This window comes from Rhinoraja longicauda, chromosome 23 (assembly GCF_053455715.1).
Source record: "Rhinoraja longicauda isolate Sanriku21f chromosome 23, sRhiLon1.1, whole genome shotgun sequence".
NCBI classification, from domain to species: domain Eukaryota; kingdom Metazoa; phylum Chordata; class Chondrichthyes; order Rajiformes; family Arhynchobatidae; genus Rhinoraja; species Rhinoraja longicauda.
The window spans coordinates 28,445,524-28,472,650 of record NC_135975.1 but is presented as its reverse complement, the minus strand read 5'-3'; the positions used below and the strand labels follow the sequence as shown (position 1 = coordinate 28,472,650).

Below are 27,127 nucleotides of genomic sequence, written 5' to 3'. Positions count from 1 at the left end.
ACCTTTCCCCTCTCACCTTAAACCTATGTCCTCTGGATTTTGATTTTCTACTCTGGGTAAAAGATTCTGTGCATTCACTCTATTCCCCTCAAGATCTTATCTCCATAAGATCACCCTTCAGCCTCTGGTGCTCCAAGGAATAAAGTCCTATCTTTATAACATCCCCCTAAATCTACTCTGCACTCTTTCCTCTTAATGACATCTTCCTCACAGTCATGTCCAGACAGGTTCAGGCCACATCAAATGAAGAAGAAAGGTGAATATGGTGTTTCTGTACTTTTATTATTTTAAATACTCTGCAATGCAAGTCTTGAGGTTTAGGTCTATTATCGTCTCAATGAACCGGCGCAGAGTTTGCATGCTATCCAAACTGATCAGATATACCGTACCATACACAAAGACCTCAACGGTGGAACAGGCGGAGGATGATGGCTGACTTTAGTGGAGCGTCACAACGGCTGGGAAGGCGGATGAAGGCCGCAGCAGAAAAGGGTCCCCGGTCGTCTTGGACTCCATGCCACTGGATCCTGACCCAGATCTGTCAAGGACCATGTGGTGGCTGTCTGTGCACCAGTCTCCCCACGTTAAACAAAGTCACGCACAGGCGTCCTTACCCTATGGAGAAGACAGTCATACTCGCTTCGAGTGACCACCAATGATGATGACCAGAGACAGATACAATCAGTTCATACAACAGTTAGGACACATGAGAAGATACAGAGTGCGGAATATAGTTCTCAGCATTGCAGCACATCAGTCCCAGAGACAAAGTCCAATGTCCACAATGGGGTAGAGGTGAAAGTTCCTACACACCATGGACAATTTACAGAGGGCCAATTAACCTACCATCCCACAAGGCTTTTGGATGTGTGAGGAAGCCCACAAAGTCACAGGGAGAATCTGCAAACTCCTTGCAGGCATCATCCAATGTCAGGGGAAGAGACAGAGCACAGAATATAGTTCTCAGCATTGGAGCGCATCAGCTCCAGAGACAAAGTCCAATGTCTGCAATGGGGTAGAGGTGAATCGGACAGTGCCCTGGCTGATGGAAGGACCGTTCAGAAGCCTGATAACAGAGGGGGAGAAGCTGTTCCAGCGCCTGTCATTCTTCAATAAGTGAGAGTTTGCTGACTGAGGCAGCAGGAGGACGCGATGTACCCGTTGTGGAATAGTCACACTCACTTGTGGAATTCACAGGGTACATCCCACCAGCCTGGTAATGGAATAGTGAGCAGAGGCAGGTCCACTGCCCGGACGGCAGGCGATCGGGGATGGCCGCGGAGGATCCGGAAAGTCCACAAGGAACCGACGTGAACCCTTCCCAGCGGAGAGGAAGGAAGCAGGGAGGGGGCCGGAGAGGAGCGGTGCGCCATTCCAGGAAGAAGGTGCAGATTGTGCTCTGCCTGCTTCTGGTCGAGCTGTGCGAGCGCTTCACTCACCTTGGGATTGTCTGCAACATGGTTCTGTTCTGCACCCTGAAGCTGGGCTGCAGGAACCACCAGGCTGCCATGGTCAACCTGTGCTTCGTTGGGGCGAACACCTTGACGCCCGTCCTGATGGGCTGGCTGGTCGACTCTTGCATGAAGAGAACGGTGCTGGTTTACATCTGCGTGCTGCTCCACTTCACAGGTACGGGACCCATCGCAATTCACTGCTGAGATATTGCCACGTCCCTTGCTACACCTGACGATAATAAGAGAGTTAGTCTGTGTTTAATGAAAGGTAGACACACAACGCTGGAGTAACTCAGCGGGACAGGCAGCATCTCTGGAGAGAAGGAATGGGTGACGTTTCGGGTCGAGGCCCTTCTTCCGACTGAAGAAGGGTCTTGACCTGAAACGTCACCGATTCCTTCTCTCCAGAGATCCTGCCTGTCCCGTTGTGTTACTCCAGCATTTTGTTTCTACCTTTGATTGTAACCAGCATCTGCAGCTTTTTCCTGCACACTGTTTAATTATCATGGATACCAAAATGGAACAATGAAGTATAAATAGTTATCTGCTTAGTAGTGCATACTGTTTGCATAGGTGGTGAGAGCAGGGTTTTTTTTGTGGGGGGGGGGGGGGGGGGGGGGGGGGTGGGGGGGGGGTGGGGGTGTGGGGGGGGGGGGTTCTAGGACACGAGAACTAACTGTTAAGCCCTCCCAAGATGTCATAGAATCATAGAGTCTTACAGTGGGCAAATCGGCCCTTTGGCCCAACTTGCCCTCTCCGGCTACTTTTTTACTTGATAGTGAAAATGAAGCCCATTGATGTTACAGGTTAATTCGATCAGCGGATGTGAAAGTTAGCTTAGAAATGGATGACAAATTTTATGGGAACTAGATAGAGGCATGCAGCATGGCAACAGGCACTTCAGCCCAATTTGCCCACACTAGCCAACATGTTCCATCTCGAGGAGAGAAGGAATGGGTGACGTTTCGGGTCGAGACCCTTCTTCAGACCCAAAACGTCACCCATTCCTTCTCTCCAGAGATGCTGCCTGTCCTGCTGAGTTGCTCCAGCATTTTGTGTCTACCTTCAATTTAAACCAGCATCTGCAGTTCTTTCCTACACATGTTCCGTCTACACTAGTCCCACCTACCTGCGTTTGGCCCATATCCCTCTAAACCTGTCCTATCCATGTACCTGTCTACATGATTTATAAATGTTGCGATAGTACCTGCCTCAACTACCTCCTCTGGCAGCTCATTCCAAAAACCAACCACCTTTGCATGCAAACGTTACCCCTCAGATTCTTATAAAATCTTTCCCCCCTCACCTTAAACCTATGTCCTCTGGTTCTCGATTCCTCTGCTCTGGGCAAGAGACTCTGTGCTACCTGATCTATTCCTCTCAAGATCCTATACACCTCTATAAGATCACCCTCATCCTCCTGCACTCCAAGGAATAGAATCCTAGCTTGCTCAACCTCTCCCTATAGCTCAGGCCCCTTGGGTCCTGGCAACATCCCCTTAGATCTTCTCTGCACCCTTTCCAGCTTGACAACATCTTTCGTATAACATGGTGCCCAAAACTGGTCAGTCCTCTAAATGTAGACAGTGACCCTACCACTGTGTCGGCAACATTGCTTTTTTTCAAGAGAAGGCACAAAGTTCTGGAGTAACTCAGCGGGTCAGGCAGTATCTCTGGAGAACATGGATAGGCGACGTTTCGGGTCGGGACCCTTCTTCAGACCAGTTACAATTTGAAGACAACTAATTATGTGCCTCAGGTTCAGATTTAGGTTTAGGTCCGATATTATTATTATGTGTGCCGAGGTACAGTGAAAAACTCTGTTTTGCGTGCTATCCGAGCTGATCTTGCTATTGAGGGCGTGCAGCATAGGTTTACTAGGTTAATTCCCGGAATGGCGGGACTATCATATGTTGAAAGACTGCAGCGACTAGGCTTGTATACACTGGAATTTAGAAGGATGAGAGGAGATCTTATCGAAACGTATAAGATTATTAAGAAGGGTCTCGACCCGAAATGTCACCCATTCCTTCTCTCCCGAGATGCTGCCTGACCTGCTGAGTTACTCCAGCATTTTGTGAATAAATCGATTTGTACCAGCATCTGCAGTTATTTTCTTATACAGATTATTAAGGGGTTGGACATGTTAGAGGCAGGAAACATGTTCCCAATGTTGGGGGAGTCCAGAACAAGGGGCCACATTTTAAGAATAAGGGGTAGGCCATTTAGAACTGAGATGAGGAAAAACTTTTTCAGTCAGAGAGTTGTGAATCTGTGGAATTCTCTGCCTCAGAAGGCAGTGGAGGCCAATTCTCTGAATGCATTCAAGAGAGAGCTAGATAGAGCTCTTAAGGATAGCGGAGTCAGGGGGTATGGGGAGAAGGCAGGAACGGGGTACTGATTGAGAATGATCAGCCATGATCACATTGAATGGTGGTGCTGGCTCGAAGGGCTGAATGGCCTCCTCCTGCACCTATTGTTTATTGAGTATTGTCTATTGGATCAGATGTACTGCACATGAATTTACACAAGGTAATTTGCCATTTACAAAATGTTTTTTGGGGAGAGTGAAAGCTGTGTGAATTATACATCATTTTTCTCCGTGTTTGATGTGATTTTCTCTGCCTGATTCCCTCAGGTACAGTCACCTTGCCACTGGTCGCATTCCCCTTTGAGGATTTCTATGTTGAGCCGCACCATAACACGCACAGCCTCGCTGCAAGGGAGCAGGCTGTGCTGTTTTACGTTGCTCTTGTGGCTGCCTCTTTGGGTTCAGGAGGGATCCGGGCCATTGTTTGTCCATTCCAGGCTTACCAGCTCCAGGGGTTCAACCTGCGCCAACTCCGAAGCTTCTTGAACTGGTCAGTGTCCACCCTCACGTGTTGATCTATCGCTTTGAGGAAGAGACAAATGTGAATTAGTTTAGAAAATGCTGAATTCTCCATTGTAGGAATAAGGAACTGCAGATGCCGGTCGATAGACACACAAAAGGACACAAAGCGCTGGAGTAACTCAGCATCTCTGGAGAACGCGGATAGGTGACGTTTTGGGTCGGGACCCTTCTTCAGACAGATCCCAGCTTCCACCTCTCTTTTCTTGCTTCCTCCCACCTACGGCAATCAGTGAAGAACGGTCCCGACCCGAATCGTCACCTATCCATGCACGACAAGACCTACCTGACCTGCTGAGCCACGCCAGCACTCTGTGTCCTTTTCTGAATTCTCCGTTAGTTACGCCCTGTGGAACAGCGCTCTGATCTCACCTTCTTTATCGTATGAGGTTCCAATTCAGGGAAAAGTGAAAAAAGTGACAAAGAATTTATGTCCATAGCGCCATTCACGATCTAAGGTTATTTCAAAGCGTTTCCTAACCAATGAAGTGAAGTAAAAGAGAAATGGTGGATTATCTTCCCACCTTAAGTACCTCCAAACAGCACGCTGACGATCAAATTATCCATTTTTAACAATGTTGGTTAGAACAAAGAACATAGAACAGTTCAGCACAGGACTGGGCCCAATGGCCCACAAGGTTGTGCCAAATGTGCTGCCAAGTTCAACTAATCTCCTCGTGATCCATATCCCTCCATTCCCTGCACATCCACGTGCCTATCTAAAAGATTGTTAAACACCACTAACGTTTCTGCCTCCACCACCATCCCCTGCAATGCGTTTCAGGCACTTATCACCCTCTGTGTAGAAATCTTGCCCCACACATCTCCTTTAAACTTTGCCCCTCTCACCTTAAAGCTATGTCCTCTAGTGTTGGACATTTCCACCCTGAGAAAAAGGCTCTGACTGTCTTAAGCCTCTTAAACACCACTAACATATCTGCCTCCCACCGCCACCCCTGGCAGTACATTCTGGGCACCCACCACCTTCTGAGTAAGAACCATATCCCACACACCTCTTTTAAACGTTGCCCTCCTTTACCTTAAAGCTATGCCCTCTAGTCTGCTGTTTTCATACTGTGGAAAAGGTTCTGACTGTCTACTCTATCTATGCCTCTCATAATTTTATATACTTCTATCAGGTCTCCCCTCAGCTTCTGGCGTTCCAGAGAAAGCAATCCAAGTCTGTCCAACCTCTCCTTGAAGCTAATGTCCCCTAATCCGGGCAACATTCTGGTGAACCTCCTCTGCACCCTCTCCAAAGCCTCCACATACTCTCTGGAATAGGATGAGCAGAACTGCAAGCAATACTCCAAATGCGGCCTAACCAAAGTCCCATGAAGCTGCATCATAGATAATAGAGCAGAGCAAGATAGACCACTCAACCCAAAATACGTATGGCGCCATTTTAGTAGGCAGAAACTTGCAGAAACATTTTAAAAGAAAAATAACAAAAATCTGTGAATTGATAGATGAGATATCTTCTGCATTTTAATGGTATCATCGCACATACTGTTCCCCCAAAACACTGATTACACTGCGAGAGGCATAACAGACGGCGGGTTTTGCTTACTAAAATGGCGGATGTTACGCTCCTTTGCGTACTACACTTCAGTATAGGCGATTTTGATGGAGTGGTTCATCTTGCTCCTCTAGTATCTTTGATCATGACTTCCTGACTCTATCCATTCTTAACCTTTCCTTAAAATTCTAAACCTTTCCTATCCATTCTAAAACTATTACATCCATTCTAAACCTTTCCTATCATCTAAATCTTGCCGATCCATTCTAAATCTCGCTTATCCATTCTAAACCATTCCTATCCATGCTAAATTTTTCCTATCCATTCAAAACCTTTCCTCTCCTCCCTAAATCTTGCCTAACCATTCTAAACCTTGCCCATCCATTCCAAACCTTTCCTACCCTCTCTAAACCTTTCCTACCCATTCTAAACCTTTCCTACCCATTCTAAACCTTTCCTATCCATTCAAAACCTATTCTATCCATTTTAAACCTTTCCTAACCATTCAAAACCTTTCCTATCCGTGGTATCCAACCTATTGTTTGAATTGTGTGATATTATTCTGAAAGGTGTGCGTTCTTGTCTTAACCTGCTGCATGTGTTCCACCTCCCTGTAGGTTTCACTGGTTTTCCAGCTTGAATTCGGTGTTTGTTTTTGTGAGCATTGCCTACATTCAGCAGTCGATAGCCAAAAACCTGGGCTACCTGATCCCGTTCACATCTGTGCTCATGACTCTCATCACCATTCACATGGTGCAGAACCGACTCATCTTCCGACCCAAAACAGGTGAGAACAACAAGTAGTCACGTGATAATTCTGAGTAATGGCTGTTTGCCCTTTCAACGTGTTTCAATGAAACTTCCCCAAAAGGGTGGCACGGTGGCGCAGCTGGTAGAGCCACTGCCTCACAGCACCGGAGACCCGAGTTCAATCCTGACCTCGGGCACTCGGGTAAGATTAGTTTCGAGATACAACATGGAAACAGGCCATTCGGCCCACCGAGTCTACACCGACCACTGATAACCTGGTTTGCGGGAAAATGGGACTAGCTTTGATGGAGCATCTTGGTCAGCATGGACAAGTTGGGCCGAACGGCCTGTTTCCGTGCTGTATGACTCTACGACTTCCACCACGGGGAAAAAGACCTTTACTCGCCCCCAAATCTACCCCACAATTAATTTTTGAACCTCGGCTTCCTGTGCTCTCTGGAAAACAAAGCAGTGCAGGAAGGAACTGCTGATGCTGATTTACACCGGAGATAGACACAAAGTACTGGAGTAACTCAGCGGGTCAGGCAGCGTCTCTGGAGAAAAAGGAACAGGTGATGTTTCAGATCGAGAACCCTTCTTCCAGACTGAGAGTCAGGGGAGAGGGAATCTAGAGGCATGAAAAGGTACAGAACATACAGTATCAGCACAGGTCCAGTGTGTGGTCCTGACAGGTGGAACTCTCTCTCTCTCTCTCTCTCTCTCTCTTTGGACCGTGATAAGTAACTAGGAGAGGTTGTGAGTCAGCGATTCTCAGGAGTCAGCGGGAAGAGTAGAACGTGAAAGGCAATTAAGAAGGGTGAGCGACAGGAGAGGCCCGCTGTGTTATGATGTTAGCGAGTTGTTTTACAAAGTGTGTGAAATAGGATTACGTGCAACGCCTGTGGATCACTAACACTGTCAGCGGCCTTGATATTTTCACCCCTTATCATCCATTTCATGACATGTAGATTCATTAGATTTGCTAATCTGATCTGTGCTGTTTTGGTCGCAGAAATGCTCAGCTTCTCTGAGCTTTCAGTGCGATTCTGTTTGACGGGGGCTTGGGTGGCATGAAAACAACGCCATCCATCGTCGGGAGAGGGTCAATGTCCTGGCGTTCAAAAACTAATTGGGGGGCAGATGTGGAAGGGAGTAACATTCTCTTTCCCGTGCTGGAAGTCCAGAGTAATACAGCACGGAATAAAGCCCTTCGGCCAGACTCGTCCATGATGACCAAGATGCCCCCATCTTAGCTGGTGTGGTTAAGTTACCCATGGACAAGGAAGTCCGGCAGAGAACAATTCATTTCATCCAAGAATAGCTAAAGGCCCAGTCCAGGAATAAGAAAGACATTTGGACAGGGACTCGGGTAAGAATGGCTTAGACGGGTGTCAGAGGTTATGGGGAGAAGGCAGGAGAATGGGGTTAGGAGGGAGAGATAGATCAGGCATGATTGAATGGCTTAGATTTGATGGGCCGAATGGCCTAATTCTACTATCACATGATCTTATGATCTTATGTGGGCCAACCCTGGGCAAATGGGATGAGCTTCGATGGGGCACTTTGATCGGCATGGATGAGTTGAACCAAAGGGTCTGTTTCCATACTGTACGACTCTATGACTCTTTTCATTGCAATGTAGAAAATGTCTGACACAGCATTAGAGACCCGGCTTCTGTCCTGCCTGCGGGTGCCGTCTGTACAGAGTTTACTCGCTCTCTCTGTGACAGCATGGGTTTTCTCCCGGTGGTCCGGTTTCCTCCCATGTACATTTTTGAAGGTTAAGTTGCTTCTGTAAATTGTCCCGAGTGTGTCGGATAGAACAAGTGTACAGATGAGCATTGGCCGGCATGATCTCAGTGGGCCGAAGGGCCTGTTTCCACGCTGTAACTCTAAACTAAACTAAACTAAACTAAAGATAGAGCATTTACCCACAATGCCTGTGCTGAACATAATGCTAAGACCAATTCTTATCTGCCTGCACATAATCCCTGTATCCATAGAATCACTCTATTCCCTGCATATCCAAGCGCATGTCCAAAAGAATGATTTTCCAGCGATATCTGCCTCAGAAGGCAGTGGAGGCCAATTCTCTGAATGCATTCAAGAGAGAGCTAGATAGAGCTCTTAAGGATAGCGGAGTCAGGGGGTATGGGGAGAAGGCAGGAACGGGGTACTGATTGAGAATGATCAGCCATGATCACATTGAATGGTGGTGCTGGCTCGAAGGGCCTAATGGCCTCCTCCTGCACCTATTGTCTATTGTCTATTGAATGGGAGCCAGTGATTGCCAAGGGAAAGGTGGCGGCAACGCTAATATATTATTCATAAGTGCACGCTCATAAGTTCTAGGAGCAGAATTAGGCCATTCGGCCCATCAAGTCTACTTCGCCATTCAATCATGGCTGATCTATCTTTCCCTCCCAACCCCATTCACCTGCCTTCTCCCCGTTATCCCTGACATCCGTACTAATCAAGAATCTGTCAATGTCCGCCTCAAAAATATCCACTGACTTGGGCTCCACAGCCACCTGTGGCAATGAATTCCACCGATTCACCACCCTCTGACTAATATCAGTTGCAATGTCTTTAATTACTTGTCATGTCTGAGGTCTTGAATTTTTAATCTTAAATGGACATCTTGGTCGGTTTGGGCGTGTTGGGACGAAGGGCCAGTTTCCGTGCTGTATGGACCATGTGCAGCTCTTATATGTGGCAAGGTATGTTTACCATGAGGACTTGTTTGCAGGAGGCTCTCTCATGGCCACGGCTGGTGTTGTGGTGACCGCGCTGAAGATGTGCTGTACAAAGTACCGCCACGTCAGTGGGGAGGTGCGAGACTGGTTGGACCGAGCCAAGGAGAACTATGGTGGCTGGTACAGCGAGGCTCACGTAAACAACGTCAAGTGCCTTGTGCGTCTGCTCCCACTCTTCGCCTGCCACATACTCTACAGGTTCTGCATACTTCAGGTAACCCTCGATACGCTGGGCTGTGCCCGAGCTGGTTGCCAGCCCCTTTTCCGAGGTTACGTCCGCGCCCGGGTGGTTTTTCATATAAGATTATTAACGGGTTGGACACGTTAGAGGCAGGAAACATGTTCCCAATGTTGGGGGAGTCCAGAACCAGGGGCCACAGTTTACGAATAAGGGGTAGGCCATTTAGAACGGAGATGAGGAAAACCTTTTTCAGTCAGAGAGTTGTAAATCTGTGGAATTCACTGCCTCAGAAGGCAGTGGAGGCCAATTCTCTGAATACATTCAAGAGAGAGCTAGATAGAGCTCTTAAGGATAGCGGAGTCAGGGGGTTTGGGGAGAAGGCAGGAACGGGGTACTGATTGAGAATGATCAGCCATGATCACATTGAATGGTGGTGCTGGCATGAAGGGCCGAATGGCCTACTCCTGCACCTATTGTCTATTGTTTTAGAACGGGACCACGCGTTGTCCACGGGCGCCCTGGGGGATTTCCAGGACCGCTGGGCACCGCGGGGGGCGGAATGCATCCTTGATAATGATGGTGATACCTATATACTAAAACTCTCGTTTGTTATCTTGTTTGTGACTGAACTTCAGCCAAAACGGTACACGATAGCGTGACAATTTTAGGCCCACCTTACTCACCATTGTCACTTTAGTGATAATGCAAGTAGTTTTATTGAAATCGGTCTTATATTTTTAAAGTTATTCACATTTTAAAGTTTTGAAAGGAGGGGAGGGGGAGGGGAGGAGGGAGGAGGGAAGGAAGGGGGAGTGGGTGAGAAGGGAGAGGGGAGGGGGGGTTGAGAGGAGGGGGGTTGAGGGGAGGGGGGTTGAGGGGAGGGGCCGCCCCGAAATGTGATGTATATCATGGGCGAAGCCTGTAGTGGTTTATATACTCCAAGGTAAAAGGCTTGGCTTGTCAATAATCACTGCTAACATTGTGACTTGTGAATGCAGATCCCATCGGCTTACTTCATACAAACAATGCACTCCAACCTGAACTACAGAGGGTTTCTGCTCCCTGTAGCAGCACTGAACGTAGTGGGCCTCATCCCCGCCTTGCTGATCGCCCCCTTCCTGGAGTGCCTTGGATCCTACCTCCTGAGTCTTCACAGAGACCCAATATCACCGCTCACGCAGATCGGTACGTGGTATATCATTAGCAAGACCATTTTTTGGCTTGGATCTCCAGCATGCTCGGGTTTCCTTTCAGTTCCATTTAGTTTATTTTGGTTTTTGGTTAGTTTACTATTGCCACTTGTACAGTGACAATACAGTGAACTAATTCGAATGTACTCGAAACGTATAAGATTATTAAGGGGTTGGACACGTTAGAGGCAGGAAACATGTTCCCAATGTTGGGGGAGTCCAGAACCAGGGGCCACAGTTTAAGAATAAGGGGTAGGCCATTTAGAACTGAGATGAGGAAAAACTTTTTCAGTCAGAGAGTTGTGAATCTGTGGAATTCTCTGCCTCAGAAGGCAGTGGAGGCCAATTCTCTGAATGCATTCAAGAGAGAGCTGGATAGAGCTCTTAAGGATAGTGGAGTCAGGGGGTATGGGGAGAAGGCAGGAATGGGGTACTGATTGAGAATGATCAGCCATGATCACATTGAATGGCGGTGCTGGCTCGAAGGGCCGAATGGCCTCCTCCTGCACCTATTGTCTATTGTCTACTGTTGGTGAGCAGGCCTGAAACGCTTACCCTTTCATGTTAGTTATTCCCCCTCGACTAAATATATAATGTTTCCATCTGAATGGATAAAGGATTTCTCAAGTTATTCAGTTTAGTTGATTGTCACGTGTACCGAGGTACAGTGAAAAGCTTTCTGTTGCGTGCTATCCAGTCAGCGGAAAGACTGCGCATGATTCCAATCGTGCCGTTCACAGTGCACAGATGTGCACTAAAGATATAATGTTTAGTGCAAGATAAAGTCCAGCAAAGTTCAATTAAAGATTATTCGAAGGTCTCCCATGAGGTAGATAGTTCAGGAGTGATCTCTACCCGGCACGGGGAAAATGTACAAACCAAAGATACTAGAGGAACAAGATGGACCACTCCGTTGAGATTACCTATACTGAAGTGTAGTACGCAAAGGAGGGGAACGGCCGCCATTTTAGTAGGCTAAACCCGCCGTTCGCTATGCCTCTCGCAGTGTAATCAGTGTTTTGGGGGAACAGTATGTGTGATGGTACCATAAAAATGGAGAATATATCTCATCTATCAATTCACAGATTTTTGTTATTTTTATTTTTAAATGTTTCTGCAGGTTTTTGCCTACTAAAATGGCACCATGACATACTACGGTTTTTAAGGTCGAGTGGTCTATCTTGCTCCTCTAGTATCTTTGGTACAAACTCCGTACAGACAGCACTCGTAGTCAGGATCGAACCCAGGTCTCTGGCGCTGTGAGGCAGCCACTCCACCAGTGCGCCACCGTGCCACCCTGAGACCCGTTTCTGCCAGTTTCTGTTTGCCTTTTTACATCACAGTTCACTAAATCTTGTCTAAACTGAAGAGACTGTGGAGTTTCAAGTGTAAATTGCAGATCTGCATATGTAGGGTATCTGCAAACATTTCAAGCTGAAAGTTGGCCCATTCACAACGAAAAGCTATTCCCCACACCCACTCCTGCACTTCCCAATCAAATTACTCACCAAGACTAGCTTCTGCTAATTACATTCTCTCACAGGCTTGAGAGAAGGTTATTAAAATGAGTTATTATGCACAAGGAAACGAATGGCAAATGGATGGCAAATGGTCTGTATAATTTTTAACATTATTTGCAGTCATTTAAAATCAGGCTTCTCACAGGCGAAAGATTAGACACTGATTAATAATGTTTATATGTTCTGATCATTCCATTTTCACCTTCAGAACTTGGAACATAGAACAGTGCAGCACAGGAAGTGGCCCTTTGGCCCACAATGTCTGTGCCGAACATAATGCCAAGTTAAACTCATCTCCACTGCCCACACGTGATCCAAATCCCCCCATTCCATGCGACCATCTAAAGGTTTCTTAAATGCCACAAACAACAGCATGGTGAACATCTGCCCGTGCATGAGGCAGTGCTGGTCACCACGACGACGCTTGGCCACGCAGACCCCGTAACGCCGCCAGGACAATGTGCCTTCATGGTCGGGTCATGAACCCTGCAGCCACAAACTGGGACTTGGTAATGGCACCAAACTGGCGACTCTGTAACACTGTGTGGGAAGGAACTGCAGATGCTGGATTAAACCGAAGGTGGACACAAAATGCTGGAGTAACTCAGCGGGACAGGCAGCATCTCTGGAGAGAAGGAATAGGTGAGGTCTTGGGTCGAGACCATTCTTCAGTCTGAAGAAAGGTCACGACCCGAAACGTCGCCCATTCCTTCTCTCCAGAGATGCTGCCTGTCCCGCTGAGTTACTCCAGCACTTTGTGTCTAGACTCTGTGCACTGTCTCAGTGGGCTACAGCTGTACACTTGTACTGCACCTGAGATGCTTATCTAACGTGTATCTAAGTGCTTATGCAGAGCGATACTTGTACTGAACTGTATGCAAAAATGAACTCCACTGTACGCCGGTGCTCCATCTGTGACAAATGAAGTAGGGTTGACCGTTGACCAGGGGTGATGCCTGCTCCAGATGTGAAGCTGTGAAGGACCTTGTCACTCGCTCATCCATTTCCTCCTGCCTTTCAGTTCTTGGACACCTGTGTGCGACGTTGTCTCTGGTGGTGGCAGGGTTATCGGAGATACACAGGAGGAATTTCCTGCTGGTGGAGCAGGTGCTATCCGGGAAGGTGCTCCTTGTATCTTCCATGCCCTGCTTCCAGCTCACTCCTCAATACCTTCTCCTTGGAGTTGCCGAGGCACTGGTCACGCCAGCCTGTGAGTACATCGCTTATGTGATTAGTTTAGTTTAGTTTGCAGATACAGTGGGAAAATGGCCCTTCAGCCCGCAAGGTCTGCGCTGACTAGCAATCCCCACACACTAACTCTATCCTACACACACACACGGGACAATTTACCAAGCCAATTAACCTACAAACCTGCACGTCAGTGGATTGTGGGAGGAAACCGGAACACCCGGAGAAAACCCGCATTCAAGAGAGAGCTTGATAGAGCTCTTAAGGATAGTGGAGTCAGGGGGTATGGGGAGAAGGCAGGAACGGGGTACTGATTGAGAATGATCAGCCATGATCACATTGAATGGTGGTGCTGGCTCGAGGGGCTGAATGGCCTACCCCTGCACCTATTGTCTATTGTCTATTGTCTAAAACCCACGCAGGTCACGGGGAGAACGTATAAACATCATACAGACAAGCAGCCGTAGTCAGGATCAAACCCCGGGTCTCTGGCGCTGTAAGGCAGCAGCTCGACCACTGCACCACTGCACCACTGCACCACTGCGCCACTGCACCACTGCACCACTGCACCACTGCACCACTGCACCACTGCACCACTGCACCACTGCGCTGCCCATAAGTTTGGTGAAATAAACTTAGATATGTCCCTGGAAAGACATAAACTCAGTGGGCCAGGCAGCATCTCTGGAGAACATGGATAAGTGATATTTGGGGCTGAGACCCTTCTCCACATTGCAGATAATCCCCTATTCTAATAACATTAATGTACAACTAAACAGTTCCAACTAATCTAAAAAAAAAACAAAGATACTGTACCACTTTGGCACTTTTCGTTGTAGCCAATATACCTTAAAATGAACTCAAACATGTCCTGTAGTATTTGAACAGCATTAACATACAATAGTAAACGTGTTGAAATGTTTAAATACCTAAAAGGAAATACTGACACAAAAGACTGCAGATATCATATCATATATATACAGCCGGAAACAGGCCTTTTCGGCCCACCAAGTCCGTGCCGCCCAGCGATCCCCGTACATTAACACTATCCTACACCCACTAGGGACAATTTTTACATTTACCCAGCCAATTAACCTACAATACCTGTACGTCTTTGGAGTGTGGGAGGAAACCGAAGATCTCGGAGAAAACCCACGCAGGTCACGAGGAGAACGTACAAACTCCTTACAGTGCAGCACCCGTAGTCAGGATCGAACCCGAGTCTCCGGCGCTGCATTCGCTGTAAAGCAGCAGCTCTACCGCTGCGCTACCGTGCCGCCCTGGACCGTACCGTGCCGATGCTGGAGTCATAGTCATAGAATGATACAGCATGGAAACAGGCCCTTCAGCACAACTTGGCCATGCCGACCATGATACTGAAGAAGGGTCTCGACCCGAAACGTCGCCCATTCCTTCTCTCCCGAGATGCTGCCTGACCTGCTGAGTTACTCCAGCATTTTGTGAATAAATACCTTCGATTTGTACCAGCATCTGCAGTTATTTTCTTATGATACCCATTCTACACATCCCACCTGCCTGCATTTGCCGCATATCCCTCTAAACCTTTCCTATCCATGTACCCATCCAAGTGTAATTTAAATATTGTTACAGTACCCTACCTTAACTAACTCCTCTGGCAGCTCGTCCAATATACCAATCACCCTCTTTGTAAAATGGTTGCCCCTCAGGTTCCTTTTAAATCTTTCCCCTCTCACATCAAAGCTATGGTTCTTGAAACCCCTACTCTTGGTAAGGCTATTGGTGCATTCATCCTATCTATTTCTCTCATGATCTTATGCACCTCTGTAAGATCAGTCCTCAGCCTCCTGCGCTCCAAAGAATAAATAACATTCCATGGGTCAGGCAGCATCCGTGGAGGGAATGGATAAACTCTGAGGATCTGACCTGAAATGTCGCCTACTATTCTCTCCACAGTTGCTGCCTGACCCACTGCGTACCCCCAGCATTCTGTGTTTCGTGAAAGAAAATACTGTGTAGACGGGGAAAAATTCACGTGGAGTTTAGGGATGACTTTCAGAACGTCGCCTGCCCCATGTCCTCCAGAGATGCTGTCTCATCCGTTGAGTTACTCCAGCACTTTGTGTCTTAGTTTAAATTGGCATCACGTTTGGCATGGACATTGTGTGCTGAAGGGTCTGTGCCTGTGCTGTATTGCTCTATGTTCTGTGACTATACATTGAGAATAGCTTCTTCAACTTCTTTAACTTTGTTATCACGGACATCAAATGGGGTAGCATCCGAGAAATTGGATAGGTGACGTTTCGGGTTGGGACCCGTCTTCAGATTGATTGTGGTGCGTGTGGATGGGAGGGTGGAGGGGGGGGTGGGGGGGGAGGGTGGGGGGGAGGGAGGGTGGGGGGGGAGGGAGGGTGGGGGGGGGGAGGGAGGGGAGAAGATAGCTGGATGAGAGGAAGGGCAGGACAAAGCGTGGCAGGTAACAGTTGGGCACAGGTGAGGTGGGTTTTATTAGGCAGATGGTTGGATCAAAGGCCAGAGTTAAAAACAGGCGTTGTGAGGCAGGATTTGAAGAATTGTAAAGAAATTGTGAAACAAGGGCACTGTCACGGTGCCTCCACCTCCGAGTCCTTGTGAAAACATCCACTGGTGGTCATTTGATTCAAAACCCTGGTCACTGCCATACACAACAATGGGAGCATCATCCTGAAACACCTATTTCTTTCCTCAAAAAAACCCATTTAATCTGCCAGCTGCCATTCACAATTTTGATTTCCACAGAGGTTTAACATTTTATCATAAAATGACAGCTGATTCTTACTTGAAACAATCAATTGAATTAAAACACAAATGTTAATCGCAGTAGTTAATTCCAGCTAAAAAATGAAATTAAACCTAGCATTTGCATTGTCGCATCAGACTGTCTGCAAGGTAATATGTTTCTTCCCAGCTGTTATCAGGCAACTGAACCATCCTACCACAACCAGAGAGCAGCCCTGAACTACTGTCCACCTCATTTCGAGACCCTCGGACCATCTTGCCAATGTTGGGGGAGTCCAGAACCAGGGGCCACAGTTTAAGAATAAGGGGTAGGCCATTTAGAAACGGAGATGAGGAAAAACTTTTTGTTTTAAATCTGTGGAATTCTCTGCCTCAGAAGGCAGTGGAGGCCAATTCTCTGGAAGCTTTCAAGAGAGAGTTAGAAAGAGCTCTTAATGATAGCGGAGTCAGGGGGTATGGGGAGAGGGCAGGAATGGGGTACCGATTGTGAATGATCAGCCATGATCACATTGAATGGCGTTGCTGGCTCAAAGGGCCGAATGGCCTACTCCTGCACCTATTGTCTATTATCTATTGTCTAGATAATATAAGAAAATAATTGCAGATGCTGGTACAAATCGAAGGTATTTATTCACAAAATGCTGGAGTAACTCAGCAGGTCAGGCAGCATCTCAGGAGAGAAGGAATGGGTGACCTTTCGGGTCGAGACCCTACTTCAGACTGAGGGTCAATAGATAATAGACAATAGACAATAGACAATAGGTGCAGGAGTAGGCCATTCATCCCTTCGAGCCAGCACCGCCATTCAAAGCGATCATGGCTGATCACTCTCAATCAGTACCCCGTTCCTGCCTTCTCCCCATACCCCCTCACTCCGCTATCCTTAAGAGCTCTATCCAGCTCTCTCTTGAAAGCATCCAACGAACTGGCCTCCACTGCCTTCTGAGGCAGAGAATTCCACACCCTCACCACTACTCTGACTGAAAAAGTTCTTCCTCATCTCCGTTCTAAATGGCCTACCCCTTATTCTTAAACTGTGGCCCCTTGTTCTGGACTCCCCCAACATTGGGAACATGTTTCCTGCCTCTAATGTGTCCAATCCCCTAATTATCTTATATGTTTCAATAAGATCCCCCTCATCCTAAATTCCAGTGTATACAAGCCTAATTGCTCCAGCCTTTCAACATACGACAGTCTCGCCATTCCGGGAATCAACCTAGTGAACCTACGCTGCACGCCTATCTCTATTGTCTATCTTTGATCGGACTTTACCTGCTTAATCTTGCACTAAACGTTGTTCCCTTATCATGTATCTGCCCACTCTGAATGGCTCGATTGCAATCATGTACTGTCTTTCTGCTGACTGGTTAGCACGCGACAAAAGCTTTTCACTGTACCTCGGTACATGTGACAATAAACTAAAGTAAAGTAATTTATTGGTTAAGTTGTTGAATCTTATTTTTTTGTGTTTCTTTATAGATACACTGATCACATTTAGACTCTCCCCAAAGAGCATTCAAGGAATTGCAATGCATTTCATGGCTCTCTTCAATTGTGTGGGCTGCTTTGCAGGAGCGATTATAATTCATAGCATCTATCAAGTATTTGGAGGTGAGAGCCACTTATATGCAGGATGTACTCTAAAACAATCCATGAGTTCAATCTGAATGCCGGCGAGGTTGGGGGCACAAGAAAATGCAGATGCTGGAACCTTGAGCAATACCTAAAGTGCTGGAGGAACGTGGTAACTGCCCACGTTTGCCCCATATCCCTCTGAACCTTTCCTATCCATGTACCTGTCCAAGTTTTGTTATTGTACCCTTCCTCCACTACCTGGCAGCTTGTTCCACATGCCCACAACCAATATGGGGGGAATTGTGGGGAACAAGGGACCAGTTTAAATGGGTAGGAAGGAACTGGGTATTCACCGAAGATAGACACAAAATGGCGGAGTAACTCAGTGGGGCTGGCAGCATCTCCAGAGAGAAGGAATGGGTGTATGGGTTTATATGGGTGGTTGATGGTTTCGTTCAGTTTAGTTTAGAGATACAGCGTGGGAACAGGCCCTTCGGCCCACCGAGTCCGCGCCGACCAGCAATCCCCGCACATTAACACTATTCTACACACTCGAGGGACAATTTACAATTTTACCAAAGTCAATTAACCTACAAACCTGTAGGTCTTTGGAAACCGGAGCACCCAGAGAAAACCCACACAGGTCACGGGGAGAGCGTACAAACTCCATACAGACAGCGCCCGCAGTCAGGATCAAACTCGTGTCTCTGGCGCTGTAAGACAGCAACTCTACCGCTAAACCAGCATACCACCCTTGGTACTCCACAGCACCCAAATATTTCCCTCGTTCTTAGATTATGGAGTAAGGTCTCTTTTTAGAACTTGTAAATCTATGACATTGGTCAGATTGGTTCCCTTTTGCTGATTTTTTTCCAGTGCTTTAACATCTTTGCGAAATCAGAGAGGTTATTCTCTACATCGTCTCAATAACCACTTCTATCAAGTGTCAACACACCACTTTTTCAAATTTACAACCTATTTCAACACTCTCATTGTTTTAATCTTTGAACCTGGTGCCCTGCACTGGGAGAATAATTGTGCAGCTTAGTCAACTGTTATAGTTCGATCATGATCTTTATTGATGTTAAAATCACATGGGGAATCGTTTTATTTAATTAACTATATTCTGTAATCATTTACTATTTTAGTAGAAATTCTCATCGTTTACTCCGTTTTAAATCATTATCCCGTCTCTCCGGTCGATTGCATTTAAATATGTTTAAACTGCTTTTTCAGACTTTTTTTCCTTAATTCTATATTTCAAGAGAGCCAAAAGCCACGAGTCAACAGCAATCCAGAGGCAAGAGGGTTTAAATTGATTGAAATAGGCAGAAATGGAAACAGGCCCTTCGGCCCACCGAGCCCATACCGACCATCGATCACCCGTTCACACTAGTTCCATGTTATCCCACTTTCTCATCCACTCCTTGCCCACTAGGGGACATTTCACAGAGGCCAATTAACCTACAAACCCACAGGCCTTTAGAATGTAGGAGGAAACTGGAGCACCCGAAGGAAACCCACCAGGTCACGGGGAGATCGTGTAAACTCTACAGACAGCACCCGTGGTCAGGATCGTACCCAGGTCTCCGGCGCCGTGAGGCAACAACTCTACCAATCGTGCCCCTGTGCCGCCTAATTGTCATATGTATTGACACGGCTTAACTGGCAATGTAAACGCAATAACACACAGATAATTTATAACAGTCAAAAATACAATCAATTAATATCCATAATATTAGATAACCTGAATAATGCAAATACTGATAGCTGTGGTGCAACCAAATTTGGGATCGCTAAAATATTCAGTGAGTTACATGAGATCTCATGAAAAATTCCTGGAGAATTAATCGGGCGGCGCGGTGGCGCAGCGGGAGAGTTGCTGCCTTACAGTGCTTGCAGCGCCAGAGACCCGGGTTCGATCCTGACTACGGATGCTGTCTGTGCGGAGTTTGTACGTTCACCCCGTGACCCCATGGGTTTTCTCCGAGATCTTCGGTTTCCTCCCACACTCCAAAGACGTACGGGTTTGCAGATTAATTGGCTAATTGATATAAGTTTAAATTGTCCCTAGTGTGTGTAGATAGTGTTAGTGTGCGGGGATCGCTGGTCGGTGCAGTCTCAGTGGGCCAAAGGGTCTGTTTCCGTGCTGTATCTCTAAACTAAATTAATCGATCAAAATCACCCATTTAGAATTACTCGTATTGATCACAATCCTTTATCGAGTAGATTGTTAGCCCATTTTTTCTAATTGTTATCCACCTCAATGGCTACACAGTCAATTTAAAGCGTATCTGGAAGAAAGCTGATAATTAATTTAGCAGTTTCATCAAAGAAGCTCCACTTAAAACAGTCAGCAATACGGTGAGAAGATGAATATGCAGATATTTTAAAACAAAATTGTACGCTTTTGAGAAATCTAATTTTTAAATGGTCGTTCCATTTATCAGATGAATTGTCTGTTTAAGTACCTTGCTTTGAGTTAACGAGTATCTTGTTAATGGGAACATTCATTTAGAGAGAACATTTGTTCAGGTTTATTCATCCCCACAATCTGCAGTCTATAGTATTCAAGATGAACAACTGGTTCAAGGGAATTTTAGTTTAGTTTGGAAATACAGCATGTAAACAGGCCCTTCGGCCCACCGAGTCCACACTGACTGTCGATCACCCGCTCACACTAGTTTTATGTTATTCCAATCTCATAGCTTTGCTCGTAGTGTTTTCATTCTTAAGTTTCCCACTGAATGATACAATTTCTGCAGAGTCATAGAGCTGTACAGCATGAAAACAGGCCCTTCGGCCCACCTTGTCCATGCCGACCAGGTTGGCATATTGGGCTAGTCCCATTCGCCAGCATTTGGCCCCTGACCCTCTAAACCCTTGTTATCCACATTTATGTCCAAAAGATATAAGTGTATCCACTTCTATAGATTTCTCTGGCAGCTCGTTCCGGATACAGACTACACTCTGTCCCTGAGGTCTCTCTTAAGTCTTTCCTCTCTCACCTTAAGCCTGTGCCCTCTAGTTTTAGAATCCTCTACCCTGGGAAAAAGACTGCGAGTGTTCACTTTACCCATGCCCCTTATGATCTTGTACACCTCAATAAGGTCACCCCCTCAGCCTCTTACGCTCCAAAGAGGAAGGACCCGGCCTATGCAACCTCCCCCTATAACTCAAACACAGGTAACATCCTGGTGAATCTCTCTAGCAACCTTTCCAACATCCTGGTGAATCTCTCTAGCAACCTTTCCAACTCCAAGATAACCTGGAGTTCCAAGTGTTCTTGGTTGCTCGTATGTCGAGAGTCAAAACCAGGCAGCAATGTCAGGTCTCAGATGGGTTGCATCAGTGAGCGTCTTCATGGTGGAACCTTCCCATCTTATCCATGTATCAGTGGGGCCTGTTTCAAAGACGCACCTCCACAGGACGGGCAGAAGATGGAGGAACTCTCGGTTGTGTGATTCTTATTTGCACCTTTGTCTTACTTTGCTGTCATTTTTCACACTGATTGTCCTCCCTTCATAGGCCAATGGTTTCCAGATGATCTGAACCATGGGAATTTGGACCGATTATTTTTCACTGTAGCCGCGTTCATGCTCCTGAACCTCCTGGTCTTTTGGCGAATCTCACACAGGTATGTGTCTATCGTTTGTTAGTTTATTATCGTCGCGTGTACTGAGGTACGGCCAAAAGCTTTTGTTTGGCTGCCATCCAGTCAAAAATAGATAGTACATGAATACAATCAAGCTGTTGTTGTTGTTTATATTTTATTTCGAACATGTAAAACAAAAAAGATAAAAACCAAACAAAATAACAATAAAATGGAATGAACGATGAACCTAGACACAACTCAATGAATAAGTTCTCATAAACAACACAAATTAATTCTTACATGTCCGTAAAGGAGTAGAAGTATACACTTATTTATTCCTACCCCTTCTCCACTGCTCATCAATTAATTCACAAACTTTATCTCATTTTCATATATGTATATATACATATATCCATACATACATACCTGCATATATATATATACACATACATACATACATATATACACATATATGCACACAAGCAAATATATATATATATGCAGTTTATAAACAATTATCCAAATACTATGTACAACGCGAATATCACACCGTGTCAATAAACTAAAACTTAACCATCATCACAGCCCTTCCTCATTCTTATACCTCTGGAAAATAATTGTTTTGTGCATCTCCTTGAACTGAGTTATGTTTTACGCTTTGCTTGAGTTCCACATCCAAATCATTCCACAATTTCACCCCACAGATTGAAATACACACACTCTTCACAGTTGTACCAACACAAAGTTTCTTTAAATTAAACTTTCCTCTCAAATTATAACCACTCTCCCTGTCAAAAAAACTTTTTTTGTATATTACCTGGTAGGAAATTATTTCTTGCTTTATGCATTATTTGTGCTGTGTTAAATTCTACTAGATCCATAAACTTCAAGGCAGTTGACTTTAAAAGCAGAGAGTTGGTGTGTTCGCAAAATCCTACATTATTAACTATTCTTATGGCCCTTTTTTGCAGTGTGCATAATGGATGTAGGCTGCTTTTGTAAGTGTTGCCCCATATCTCCACACAGTAATCTAGATATGGCAATACAAGTGCACAATAAACAATGTACAGCACTTTGTGATTCAGAATGTGCCTTGTTCTTCCCAGGACTGCAAAGCTCCTTGCCAGTTTTGCTCGCACATGTTTTATATGAGGTTTCCAGCAGATTTTATGGTTTAATTACACCTAGAAATTTATTTTCCTATACTCTTTCTATATCAACACCATCCATCCTACCTGAGTGTTCCTTTTACAATTTCCAAACAACATCATCGTAGTTTTGTTCAAATTTAATGAAAATTTGTTTATGTCAAACCACCTTTTAAATTTTTCTCATTTCTGATGTGATCTCCTCCAAAAGCTGCTGTAAATTCTCCTCAGAACAAAAGATATTAGTATCGTCCGCAAATAAAACAAATGTCGATATTTTTGATATTCTGCATATATCATTTATATGCAGAATGAACAGGTTCGGTCTTAATACTGACCCCTGAGGTAATCCACAATGTAGTATCCAAGCATGTTGATTTATGCTCACCTATCTTCACAAACTATTGCCTGTTTCTTAAATAGCTTCTCAACCAATTCAACACCACCCCCCCCTGATACCGTACCTTTCCAATTTATCTCCACCTATATCCTTTCTTTGTCCCGCCCCCCCCTGACATCAGTCTGAAGAAGGGTCTCGACCCGAAACGTCACCCATTCCTTCTCTCCTAGATGCTGCCTGACCTGCTGAGTTGCTCCAACATTTTGTGATATTTCCAATTTATCAAGTAATATATTGTGATCAATGGTATCAAAAGCTTTTGTTTAGATTTATAAATACTCCCTCTGCATTCTTTTTTTTGTCTATACAATTAGTAATTTCTTCTTTTAATTTGATTAGCGCCATACATGTTGATCTGTTTGATCTGAATCCATACTGACTGTCAGTCAGCAATTTGTGCTTCTCAATGAATTTGTCCGGTCTTTCAGTAAAGAGTTTTTCCAGTATCTTGGAGAATTGGGAAAGTAATTTAGAAAACAGGCCTGTAATTTGTGAAGTGGTGTCTATCCACAGTACACAGATAAAGGATAAAGGTCTCAACATTAAGTGCACAGATATAACAATAGACAATAGACAATAGGTGCAGGAGGAGGCCATTCGGCCCTTCGAGCCAGCACCGCCATTCAATGTGATCATGGCTGATCATTCTCAATCAGTACCCCGTTCCTGCCTTCTCCAACATTGACGTCCGATAAATTCCGATGAAAGATAGTTCGAAGGTCTCCAATGAGGTCGATGTGAGGTCAGGACCGTTATCTAAGTTTAGTTTAGTTCAGTTTAGTTTATTGTCATGTGTACAGTGAAAAGCTTTTGTTGCGTGTTACCCAGTCACATGATTACAATCGACCCATCCACAGTGTACAGATACATGATAAAGGGAATAACATGAATAATATTTAGTACCAGGTAAAGCCAGTAAAGTCCAATCAAAGATAGTCCGAGAGTCTCCAATAGGTAGATAGTTGCTCAGGACAGCTCTCTAGTAGTTGGTAAGATGGTTCAGCTGCCTGAAAGCAGCTGGGAAGAAACTGTTCCTTGAAAAAATACGCAGTAAAGGAAGGACACAAAGTGCTGGAGTAATTCAACGGATCAGGCAGCATCTCTGGAGAACATGGACAGTTGACGTTTTGGATCGAGGCCTTTCTTTCGACCGAAAGGTCTCGAATTGAAACGTCACCTTTCCCTGTTCTCCAGAGAGGCTGTCTGACCCGCTGAGTTGCTCTAGTTACTTGTGTCCCTTTGTGTAAACCAGCATCTACAGTTCCTTGTTTGTACATTACGAGGATAATTGTTGATCTGCTTTTAATTCCTCTCATTGGCGTAACGTCTTTGCCTTGTGCAGGTACAGGGACCTTCATCAAGAAGAGGACAGGTGCGTGAAAGGAAGTCTCCTAGAAAAACTCATAGAACATGAAAAGTCCCTGAAATTCTATGACAGCGTTCTGGAAAGTTCTTCCGCCTTCTGCCCTGTGGAAGTGGTTCTTTGAAACTGGCCCTTTGGATATAAGGGTTTACAGGGCCACAGGCCAAATGGAGGCAAATGGGACTAGCCCAGTATGACAACTTGGTCGGCATGGACACGGTGGGCCGAAGGGCCTGATTCCAAAGTAGACAGCACCAATGTTTATATTTTGAAATGGTCTGTTATTGATCATAAAGTTGGAGTCATACAACATAAAAACGGGCTCTTCGGCCCACCGAGTCCACACCGACCATCGATCACCCATTCACACTATTTCTATGTTATTCCACTTTCTCATTCACTCCCTACACACCAGGAACAATTTACAGAGTGCCAATCAACCTACAAACCTGCACGTCTTTGGGATGAGGGAGGAAACCGGAGCACCCGGAGGAAACCCACGCAGTCACAGGGAGAACGTGCAAACTCCACACGGACAGCACCAGAGGTCAGGATCGAACCCGGGTCTCCGGCGCTGTGAGGCAGCAGCACTATCTGCTGCGCCACTGTGCCGTCCCACCTGATATCATAACTGCGTTGTCGTAAAACGCGCCAAGTTACCAATAACTCCTATTTTGATGTCACTCTATTGGTCAACCTTTATCGCTTGGCCACCTGACTACAGAATATCGGTTCTTAAAAGTGCAGTCAATTCCTAAGTCTGTAAACTGCTGCCAACATCATTGGCATGTTTCTAATTCTCAATGATTGTGATGAACGCAAATATTTTCCTCTACAAAACGAATATCCGAATAAAATTCTCGATTAAATAACTGTGCAGATCATTGCATGAAAACCCGGTACCTCGGTAGATGTCAGTACCCGATACCTCTGTCCAGGCCAGCCCCTTGGTACATGTCAGTACCTGGTACCTCTGTACAGGCCAGCCCCTTGATACATGTGACAGAAATATATCGAAACCATTTTGTGTTTTACTTTCTTTTACCTTTCATTAAGGGGAGCATGTGGAGAGGATGTTTCCACCAGTGGGAGAGTCTAGGGCCAGAGGTCATAGCCTCAGAATTAAAGGACGTTCCTTTAGGAAGGAGAGGAGGAGGAATTTCATTAGTAAGAGGGTGGTGAATCTGTGGAATTCTTTGCCACAGAAGGCTGTTGATGCCAAGTCAATGGATATTTTTAAGGCAGAGATAGATAGACTCTTGATTAGTACGGGTGTCAGGGGTTATGGGGAGAAGACAGGAGAATGGGGTTAGGAGGGAGAGATAGATCAGCCATGATTGAATGACGGAGTAGACTAGATGGGCCAAATGGCCTAATTCTGCGCCTATCACTTATGACTTTATGACTTGGATAAAATTGAGCTACAACTTTAGGGACACTTTTCTTTCATTCTACAAAACACACTGTTTTCATTTATTTGGACAAAATTACAGCAAGACTTTTGCACCTGGCAGAATACCTCAGGGGAATGTCAATGAGGTGTGTGATGTTGATATGTTCAAGCTGATGAGGTGTGTGGTAGGCCTCAACTCACCTCCCGTTCTCCAAAACTTCCCCTGGAAAATAAAACGCCTGCAAATCTTTTCACCGTCTGGAAAGGGTGCAGAGAAGATTTACGAGACTGTTGTCAGGACTCGAGGGTCTGAACTGCAGGGAGAGGTTGAATAGGCTGGGATTCTATGCCTTTGGGCGCAGGAGGATGAGGGGTGATCTCATTGAGGTGTATAAAATCATGTGTGGAATAGATCGGGTAGATGCACAGAGTCTCTTGTCCAGAGTAGGTGAATCGAGGAGGACATTGGTTCAAGGTGATGGGAAAAGATTTTATAGGAATCTGAGGGGTAACCTTTTCACTTAAAGGGTGGTGGGTGTATGGAACAAGCTGCCAGACGAGGTAGTTGAGGCTGGGACTATCCCAACGTTTAAGAAACGGTTAGACAGGTACATGGATAGGACAGGTTTGGAGGGATAAGGGCCAAGCGTAGGCAGTTGTGACTAGTGTAGCTGGGACATTTTGGTCAGGTGAGCAGGTTGGGCCGAAGGGCCTGTTTCCACACTGTATCACTCTATGGTTCTATGACCTCTCCAGTGAGCAGAGAAGGAGTTCAGCCTCACTGCTAAAGAAAGGCCTGCAGAATTCAGAGGAAAGGAACTCGTGCACAAAATGTTAGATTCCCCCTTTATGGAACCTGATCGATTTTATTTCAGTCGTTTCAAAGGAAACCAGATCAGTTCGGTTGCATTGAAAATTTCTTCACTGACTTCCCACTTTAAAGCTCAGGTTGTAAGGATCCAATTTAACCGCAAAACACAAAGTGCTGGAGCAACTCAATGGGTCAGGCAGCATTGGTGAAGTGGAATGGACAGGCAATGTTTTGGGTTGGGACCCATCTTCAGACTGATTGTGATAGGGGGGGGGAGAAAGCTGGAAAAGAGAGGGACAAAGTCTGGCAAGTGAGAGGTTGAGACACAAGGAACTACAGATGCTGGTTTACAAAACCCAAACACCAAGTGCTGGTGTAACTCAGCAGGCCAGGCAGCGTCTTTGGAGACCATGGATAAATGACGTTTTGTGTCGGGACCCTTCTTCATTCAGATTGTAATGGAGGGAGGGAGGGAGGGGGGGATTGGGGGGGGGGGGGGGGAGAAACCTGGAACAGAGAGATGGCGATGGGACTAAGCCTGGCAGGTGAGATGGGCGGATGGGTGGAGTAAGTGACAAAGGCTAGAGGTGTAAAGGAGACAAAAGGGTGTGAGATAAGGAGAGAAGAGGAGGAGTGA

The 27,127-nt window shown here is 45.8% G+C and overlaps 1 protein-coding gene across 1 annotated transcript; it reads left to right on the top strand.

Moving 5' to 3' along the window:
• Nucleotides 1–1,271: 1,271 nt before the first annotated feature.
• slc15a5 (solute carrier family 15 member 5) lies at nt 1,272–24,429 on the top strand. The gene is made up of 9 exons (XM_078420078.1): nt 1,272–1,629; nt 4,093–4,315; nt 6,481–6,650; nt 9,363–9,583; nt 10,549–10,735; nt 13,282–13,470; nt 17,685–17,816; nt 21,309–21,417; nt 24,266–24,429. Exons 1-9 carry the CDS (start codon nt 1,272–1,274, stop codon nt 24,408–24,410), a joined length of 1,734 nt encoding a protein of 577 aa, XP_078276204.1. The 3' UTR covers nt 24,411–24,429.
• The last annotated feature ends 2,698 nt before the right edge of the window (nt 24,430–27,127 follow it).